Raw genomic sequence first — 9,995 nt, forward strand, 5'->3', positions numbered from 1 at the left:
TCACATCTCAGATTTTTATTCAACAGTGAAGTTGAAGGGAATATTGTTTACCTCCCTTCGGGAAATGTTCCAAATGGAAATTAAGTAAAAATATCACCCCCCCAAAAGTACTCACAATGAACTTTTCATTAAATACATTTGTTTGGCAAAATAAAATTAAAAAAAAATTAGAACCCGTACAAAAAAAATCCCTTGCAAATTTGTAACACTGTAGCAATGACAACAATGTAAACCTGGATGTTTGGCAGTTTGAATTAAGTCGAAACTACTGCTGAACTTTGGACCAAGAAAATAAAAATCACTTTGAGTAGCAACAAGCCAATTCTAGAGGCAACTGAGGCTTAGGGAATGCTATAGGGACAGAACACGCTAGTGGCTTCATACACAGTCTGTGCTAGTGATTTGCTAGTGTAGGGCTATTTAAGAGCTGGGAGGAAAAGTTAAAAGCTGTCGCAGCATTGCAGCGTATGGTACAGCAAAAACCTGCAGACTTTCCATTCTGAGAGCCGATCAGTTGGGTCAAGGCCGGTGACATGAGCTGAGGTGACGGCGGAAAGAATAATGGCAGTGACAAGTGGTGCAAGCACTGGGAAGCAGTTAACAATTTTCGTCATTGCTTTGGATTCAGTTGTGAGCAGACTCTTTGGAGTGTCTGGGGAAATCTTCTACTTACAGTAGCTGCTTCTGCTCCCTACCTCCCCCCTCCTTCCAGTTAAAGCCTCTCCCCTGCCAAGTGGGTTTCACAGGCATGCAGTTTGGTAGCATTGTCCTTATAATTAAGAATGTCTATTCCAGTATTAAAAATGTAAAAAAAGTCCTCAGGAGGATGCTTCTTAGTGGTGGTCTTCACCTTACGCATGGCCACTGGCCTGCAACTAGAAGTTAATTAAAGCAATGTGGATTTGGATGAGCAATGGGGAAGATGGGAACAGGGGAAGGAAGGACGCAGGGAACAGGGAGGAATGCAAGTGTTTTAACACCCCTCCCCAAAGCCAAAATCCAAGGTGCACAAGCGGGTTCTTCTTTTCTCATTCTCTCTCTCTCTCTCTTTTTTTTTTAATCTCTCCAGTTATAGTATTTCCAGTTTTGATGCAAGTTTCAGTGGCAGCCTCAGTTACAGTCATAAACAAAGTCGTAGTTGCTAGGTTCCTTCGGGATGGGTGGGGGAGCATCCGGGATCTGTATGTTTTCCAAGTCAAGGAGGCGTAGCTTTATCTCCATGCTGAGCAGTGTGTCTAAGTCGTTCCGCGTTAGATCGCTCAACATATCCTTCCCAAGAAGGGCATTCAGCCCATCGGTCCATACACAGTACTGCACAGGGAAAGGACAAAAAACTACCATTAGTAGACTTTCCATATACAAACCGCTTAGCAGGGCTTGTCCTCTACAGTTATTGCTCCCTCAGAGACTTATGAAGAGACATACAATGAGGCAGATTCATCTTATTAGTTCATRCTATGAGGAAGACATGCTACAGAGTTGCTCCGAAAATGAACAAAAAATTGATTGAAATAGGAAGAAATGACAAAATTCAGGTATTCAGAAGTTAGGCATCTTGTCCAAGTTGTTGCTGACTATTCCTGAGTAATTATGGGAGGAAGAATGGTACCTGAYTTAGGACAAAGAACCTCTGGAGAGGCCTCCTTCTCCTCCCTTTCCCAGTATTTACAGAGAAGGCCTGCCTTTCTTAAACATTTAATTCCAAGACAGCTAAGTTAGGTGAGCTCAATTTCATTCAAAATCCCCCTTGACTCTTTCTATACGAAATTCTCTGCAAATCGTCTAGTTTAATTTACAGCAAAGTTAACCAACGTAAAAGTGCTATCAATTGACCTGTGCAGAGATAGGTTCTTGTTTACATATCTGTATCTACCACTATTTTACAGAGCATAAAATAACACATTCTCAAAACTACAGAGTCAATCAATATGGTATCCTTCAGGAAAATAAAATGCCAAGCTATCTGGTGTAACTCCAAATGCTACAAAGACTGAACTAGCCTCTAAAACCAATTCCATATTGTTACCTTTTTCCTAATAGGAGATGTCACCTTCTCCAATGACTGACAGTTTAGGATAAACATGGGATGAATAACCATTTTAAATAAGCAACAAACTCATGGAAGACTGGTGGGCTAGAGTCAACTTCTATCAAATAAATCACTTTCATTTATTACTAAAAGCCATTTATGCAACTATGAACAGAAGTACTCAAATGGCATCATCTAAAAATAAAGATTTCAATCATGAACTTGTGTGTCCTAGTTTGCAGGAGAAAATTAAATCAACCGTAACTGCATTTTTATCTTACAAATGCTTCTGCTAGATTTCATGCCAAAAAATGGATTTTAAATTTAGCTGACCATTTGCTACAAGTTTAAAGATAGCCACAGTTGACTTTATGCTACAGCAGAAGTGATTATTTATAAGAAAGAGAACTCCCCCTCCAACCTCTTGGGGTATGTCTTCATCCAGAAAAAAGGCCATGTTTTTTAAAATAGGATGTTTAACACACTTCCAGCATCCATGAGTGAAATCTGACCCATTTAAGTCAGTAACAGAATGGTAGCAGAGCTCAAATTTCACCCGGAGTGTAGATAAGCCAAGCTGTAGCTTTAATATGAGATTAGCTATATYGTGGAGACTTTATGGCTCAGGCTGTTTTGATATCAAGCACCAAAGAAACCTACTTACCCTGCCTATTCAAGGCTCTTGAAGTGTGTTACTTTTGAAGCATGTGATTTTTAYGGAATGGATTCAGAACATCAGAGAAAGAAAAAAACTATCCTAGAAACATAATTATGTTTGAATATAATTTTTWAATGATTTGCTTAAAAGCGATCTTTGGGAAAGTTTTCCCTGTGAAGAAAGGAATAGACTGGCAAAAGACCCTGCTCAGCTTACAGAAGTGAGGGGAATCCATTCCACAGATGCARCACTGGATGTAAAACCTGCTCAGTGGGTATGGCCAGTGCTTACTTGGGAAGAATCCCAGGGTGCCAGGACAAGCAGAACTGCAGTTCGCTCCTGTTCCAGATATAACTCATTCAGGGTCCAGAGAAACCAAATTCTGGCCTCAATTCAGATGAGTGCAATGGCCTGTAAAAGGGGCTTCCTCTCCAATCTCCATATTGGCAAGTGCATCTAATTAAACTCCTCTACATTCTGAGCAGAGAGAAATCCTAATGAGCTGGTTAGAAAATGGAAGCATTCATTCAGAAGCTTTTTTCTTTTTAATATGCAAAACAGCCTAAGAGCCACTGAAAAATTAATTTACTACAGATTCATTTTCATAAAACTCCAATGAAACCTAATTATAACCTCCCTCATCAGTTTCTCTGTCAAAAATCAATGGATTAATCCATTTTTTTTCCTATGTAGTTGAAACCAACTATTAGTATTCAAATGAAAAACAAATATAACAGAGTGATCTCATAGTGCTGAATCCTCTAGCTAGCAGTAAGCTCCAACAGATGGCTAAGAGCATTGCCCAACTTAAGTGTGCAAGAATGAAATTCAAATTTCTATGATATTGGTTCAGTAATGAGATTTTATTAAAGAAATGTTTTGAAGACAGCCAGGGAGGTTGTGCAGGTTCCATCCTTGGAGGTTTTCTAGACCCATCTGGACATAGCCCTGAGCCACCTGGTCTAAGCTCAAAGRTGAGCCTGCTTTGAGCAGGACGTTGGCCTCTGGACCTCCTAAGATCCCTTCCAACCTGAATTATCTTATGATCCTAGTTCAGATTTCCCTTTTAGGACACATTTGATTCCCACATTCAAACATCACTCTACAACCACAAGGACTGGAGAAGTACTTAAAAAATAACGAAACCTGAAATTCTCATGTACTAACATCATTCTTGGTGTTTCACACAAAGCTTTCCAAATCTTAAGATTTCCCTCACCAAATCTCCCATGTTGGCAACTCTACTAAACTAGCACTTCTATTGACAAGTAACCCAGTTACTCCCATGAAGAGTCATGGGCTGCATAACATCCTATTTGCCTTTCCTTGTGAGTGCTTCCTCTGAGCACTCATACTTTTTACTTTAATCACAATTCACTCTTCTGTAGGCCATGAAAAAKTACAGAGGAATGGAGATGCCTTTTTGAAAACGTTCTTTTGGGAACTGTCAAGCAGCAGAGACTGCTGCCTCCAGCTGATTTTTGAGCATGCTAATTTTGTTTCAAAGAGTGAGATCAAAAAGARAGATAAAAATAATAGGTGTGTTAACACAACCATGAGCAATTGGGTTACTGCCTTTTACAAAGTCACTGCCTGTGAGTAGGGTGCAGTAGCAGGTTTTGMGTGTTTAGTCCATTAAAACAAGCTTGTAGCCACAAGCTATATTTCCAATGAAAGCAGCTGAAAATTTTGTTGATTTTCGCGACCATTTGCCCTTACGAGCTGAAACAGACTAGAATTCAACTATTAGAGAACTTACATCAGAAAGTATCTAACATATGTCCAGTTCAGAGGATGAAGACAATCATGTCTTGCTTAGACCAACAGCTCTAACGGCACATTATGCTTGGGAACCTATTGCTGTTTCTCTTAGATCAAAATTTACCAGTAAATCTTTCCCTGAAATAAACATGCTTGAAAATGACCCTCAAATATTAATCCTCAAGAAAACCCAAATGAGCATAACCTCATTTCCTCTCTTAAAATTAACATTTGAGGATTTTTATCAGAAAATGCAAATGTTGAAGTTGCATAACTAATGCACTTCACTTGTAATGCAATTTCATGCACTTTAATAACACTACATAATACTGTTTAATGTAATCTTATGTGTTTCGTCTTTCTAATGCAGTATCCTGAACTGAGACCAAAYGTGATACCGCAAAGTAAGTGTGCAGATGGAAAACCAACTCTTGTTGCTTTAGAGATAGGAAGGAAATACTTTATTCCTTCTTTACTTTTTTTTTTAATACAGAACTYGTTCTGTCTTGTGTGTATTTACACTGCGATTGTTTCTATGTAAGTGTTATCCATTGCAAATTATCCCACTATGGAGATGAAAGAAAGAGAACCATCTGCGATTACCTGTCATKAGTGAGTTTAAGCAGTCTGAAACTATGAATTAGAGGATATGCTAATTCTGGAGAACATAAGCTTACAGTTTACAGTCCTGTTCCCACACTAACTGCTCTGYATTCAGTTTCTTGTGAGACAGGATACTGGGTTAGATGGACCTTTACTCTGAGTCAGGAAGATCATTTGTATGTTCCTAGAAAGCAGACCACTGCCATGATGGCCCCACTAAGCCCCACTAAGAGGGCTTCAGGGAAGTTTTTGTACCCTGAACTTGACTTACCTCATGCTTGTCTGGAGCAATGAAATTCAATTGGCCACTTGAGTCATATAATATAGAGAAAGCAAGCTCTAGCACCTCCTGGAAAAACAACACAAAGAAACATACATTAATAATCTGTAAGACAAGCATTCATATATTCATGACTTACTTTTCTTCCYACCCATGAAAAGTGGAAAAATAGGTAATAGCATTCCCTTGCCTGACCAAAGCTGCAGCAGTGTCAGACCACTGCAACAGGCTGGCACAGCAGTAACTCAAACTCAGATGGTTCAGTCAAAACTAATACTCCCACCTCCAATCCCTTCCAAGGGCTGATTATAGCTCACTTGTTCATAGATTACTTTAGTATTTSAGTTCAGATCTGAGCTAGGCAATGGTGAGGACTGAAATAAATATAACCTATGGCAGTACACTTACAACAAACTCTTCAAGAAGGCYCAATGTTTCTTCAACTTGCACAGAGTAAATCAACAAAGTTCTGCAAGGTTTGATTTTATATGTAAAAAGTCTGGCCAGGACAGCTAATCTCCTGGTATATATTTATGTTCTTTTCACTGCTGGAAATCTACAAAGTGYTTTACTCTCAAGAGATTTCTGCCGTTTTTCTCCATCTTAACTGGAATCAGCACACTCATTCATGTGAGTTCAAACCGCGAACTACTTCTCTGTGTTTCTRGGTTACTTAGTCATAAAGACCCAAATGAGTCTTGGGAGAAGAAAAAATCATCTTCTTTTTTTCTCCTCAAACTGAAGCTGGAATTTCAAAGGCGCCAGAGGGAATTCATTAATCATTGACCTTCCCTGAAAGTCACCTGGAGCTGAGTTCCTTTGGAAAACCCAGCCAATCTCAATAAATAATGTACTTGCACCAGCCATCAGTGAGCACGCAAGGATACTGTGTTATCGTGGTTATTCCACACATCACTACAAGCATTGTTACAAGGCTTTCCACAACCTATAAATTAGCTAACAGGGAAATAATAAATTTGTGGAAAAATAAGACCCAGCTACAGAAGAGGCTGCTGACTTCAAACTACCTTGATCTATATGGTATGTCTTGTTCTTTTTGCCCTTTGGCTTCTTGATCTTATAATACCAATCAGTTTTGCTGACTCTCAGTTGACAACTGCCCCTGCAGTTCCGGCAGCTGTAAGAGCACGGTTTCTTGTATTTGCTACACCAAGTTTAAAATRGAAGAGCTGACTGTGGGGACTGAAGTATAGGTATTGGTCTAGATTCCTACCCCTGATCTACTGGCTTAATCCAGGAGCAGCTCTTTGGATTTTAGTAAGGGTTACTTCATTTTTGAACTTTTATGATTAACAGCAGAGTCTGAATCACATTTTCAGTTCCTAGAGATACTCTGGTTAATCAGAGATCAGGACCTCATGCGACATGCTCTTGATTTTCTTGAGCTTAGTTTTAACTTGTCGCATTGCCAGCCTACAGGAGACAAGTCTCTGGGTCAACCCCCTAAAGAAGCTACAGCTACTAACAGTATTGGTATAGGGACCAAGGATATGCCTCTATTTTGAGCTCTGATGAAAACAAGGAACAAGAGATTTTGCTCCAATTTGATGGTCATCTTCTACTCTTTAGTTTCAACCCCACAGGGAAAGTCGCCACAGAACATGTRAGAAGAAGCTTGCTCTCCTACTTCCAGTGCTTCTCTCTCCTGCAGTCTCTGCTGGCCTCTCACATATGGGCCCATCAGAGACAAGCTATTTTTTGATACACAGGCATTGTTAAGTGCCTATGGCTGAGTGATCCCATGTACCTGGAATGACCTTGCTACTCTCTCCCCATTCTCTCATCAACAGCCTCAAAATGCCCATGTCTTTGCCAAGGGCTCAGACSATGGCCCTGTTAAGTTTGCTTGCAAGAGCCAGAAGGTCCCACCAGAGAACTAACTCTGCATACAGTGGCAGGGAACTTGTGCAAACAGCATGAAATAAAACAGAAGCTACAGGAGAACAGGGAAGCGAGKAGAAGTATTTCTGCTGACTATGAAGGCCCCAGGTCTTCACATCAGGCCCCAGGACTGTCACATCAGCCRATAAACTATGTCAGAAGAACACTCACAGCTACATGAACATGTTTTTTCAGATTCTTTTATTATGCTTTTTTATTTTGTTTTAAAGGCTGCAAAATCTAACATATTTCATTTCCTTGGAATTCATTAATATTATTCATGAGTCAGAAATGAGGACTTTAAAATCAAACCCAAATTAAAAATACAAATAGGATGAATAACGGTGGATTCAGGTGTGGTCCTATCAAGCCATTACAGCTTCATATACATGCAAATTCCAATTCAGTTTAATTCTTATTTATTTCTAAATGATCCCACTAGAAGAATAAAGGCCATGTGCTGGCAAATGAAGAGATGCTGAAGCCTTTGTCATGGACATTCTGCCAATTCTAGCTATACTCATAACAGCGGCATTCTGCCATTCAGTTTTCTGTCAATGAATAAACATTGAAATGGCTCTTAGATATATACAAAGACAGCAAAAGATGAAAATGACTCTTGAAAAAACGTATCATCAATTGTGAAATTTCAGGAAGTGGAACCTAGAAGAAAGATTTCAGACACGGAACTCAGCCAAATTACAATCCGTCTCTGTTTTTTTTTTTCCTCTTCACTGTCCACATTAGCTTGCTACTCAGCAAAAACTGATGTGTTATTACTATGGTGACACTTAAGCTGTTTTAATACTGTGCATGACTGTTTGTYTGGCATGACAATTTCCTAAATTCTGTGATTCCCAAGGGAGAGAACAACAACAACAACAAAAATAAATCAGAGAAGCAAAGAAAAAAAAGTAAAAACATAATAATAATAATCATCTGCATCAAAAATTGAATGCTTCAGCTATGGAGGCAGTTATGCTATCTGTCAGATCCTGATCTTCACATCCTCAGCCAGAAGCTTTATGTCAGTCCAAAGCAATTTTACTGGAGGAAATGGRGTGAGGCTGACAGCTGAGAACATGCAGATCTGCAGCACTGCTATTTAGCATTAAATACTATCTAGACATTACTGCTCCATAAAGATGACACACTTCCATCACAGCCACCCACTGCTTCCCTTCTTGTGTGGACATATGAGTACTGAGACAAGGAAGCACTAAAAATACTTTATCTGCACCATATAAATGTCCTAGCCAAATGCTTCTGGTTCAGCTGTAATGTGAGGTAGGGACTGTATGCAATCTATTGTGTGCATGAGTGTGTTAGTGCCCTGATTCAGAAAATCAACAAGGAAGGATACTCCCAGGATTTTTTTCCTCACTTGACTGACTTTTTCATTTCCATCCATGTAAAGCCAAAGCTGAAAGCAGATGAAGGTATTCTGACAGACCTAAATCAAATTGCATGCATGAGAAACACAGGCAAACAGTATTTGAGATGCCCTATGTATCCTTCTCCAGCAATAGTTAAAGTCAGCAATAAGACAAGACTGACAGTTACTCTGCAATAGTCGTATGGTGCAGTTTTGACAGTGCCTCTCTTAATTTTCCATGGCTCTCATTGGAATGTTTTTTTCCAGTATTTTTATGAACACTAAATGCATGCATTTTGTTTTGAAAGTGTTGAGATGGAGACTCTTACTTTGGAATTTTGTCCACTTAAATATCTCTTCAGAGTTGGACCCAAAATTTCTCATTTGCAGGTAATTACAGATTCTGACTCAAATCCTGCAAGCTGATTTTCAGACCCCAGGCTGTGATTTCAGGTCAAACTGAGCATAATTAGGATCTTATTCTGTCTCATCAGGTCAGCAGCACAATCTGATGGAAGACTTATGATTGTACCTCAACAATATGGTATGAAGACCTATACCATTAAAAATGTCAAATTTGGCTAGCAACTCAATTTCTTCTCGATGTRGTGGCAATTCTTACTAACAAAGACGTTGCAAGATTCCAGCACTATACAGCTTGAGTATTAGTATCGGTTTACAGCTCCTGATCTGAAACTCTGACAGGTAGCATAAACCTAATTTAAGCTGACCATTGTCTCCTACACGCATTTCCAAATGCACTGCTGAACACATCCTTATACACCTCATTAACTGTCTAGCATTTACCTGGCCTCCTATTGTAAGCAGTTGTTTTTCTACCTGACTGGATCTCAAGTTATCATCAGCTGGACATTAATTGCAGTTCTGACATGTGCCACGTCCAGTGAACGCAAGCTCATCCAAGGATGCAGCTGGAACAAACTAGTTATTTATCAGAGACAATATAGCAGCAGGTACCAGCAGTCACTGCTGCTCTGTTCCGCTGGGCAGCAGCAGTCAAAACTTGTTTGCTGTAGGAAGACTATCCTAATACGCTCTGGACAGATAAGAAATATCACAATGCACATCTGCCATGAAATCTCAGTAAAGAAAGGTAGGCTGTCCTAATAATTTAACTCAAGTGGTCCGAGGTGAAAACAATGTGTGTGTACACTGAAAGGTATCAGACTGGAAATGAAAAATATCTGTATTACTTCAGGGAAGGTCAAGTTGTCAGGTTTTGTATTCTCTGTGTGAGTGGGAGTGTTTATAATAATTTGAGAACCATACCTTGTTTTGTTTAAGAGCTCCTTTCTCCTTCATGTGAGGGCAGTCTTTCCCTGTCACAACAGCTTTTATATCTGCCACTGGCACTGTATTAAAAAAA

The 9,995-nt window shown here is 39.5% G+C and overlaps 1 protein-coding gene across 1 annotated transcript in view; it reads right to left on the minus strand.

Annotated features, from left to right (window-relative positions):
- The window catches only part of LOC146593511 (engulfment and cell motility protein 1-like), a 106,530-nt gene continuing 96,535 nt past the window's right edge, over positions 1-9,995 (minus strand). Inside the window, exons 5-7 of the mRNA XM_085309146.1 lie at positions 9,899-9,981; positions 5,323-5,400; positions 1-1,311 (exon numbers count right to left, since the gene is read on the minus strand). Coding sequence (XP_085165272.1) covers positions 1,111-1,311; positions 5,323-5,400; positions 9,899-9,981 — 362 coding nt within the window. The 3' untranslated portion in view covers positions 1-1,110. The remainder of the gene's footprint in view (positions 1,312-5,322; positions 5,401-9,898; positions 9,982-9,995) is intronic.

Source organism: Rhea americana, unplaced genomic scaffold (assembly GCF_003343005.1).
Source record: "Rhea americana isolate MKP2758 unplaced genomic scaffold, rheAme1 scaffold_291, whole genome shotgun sequence".
Taxonomy (NCBI): Eukaryota; Metazoa; Chordata; class Aves; order Rheiformes; family Rheidae; genus Rhea; species Rhea americana.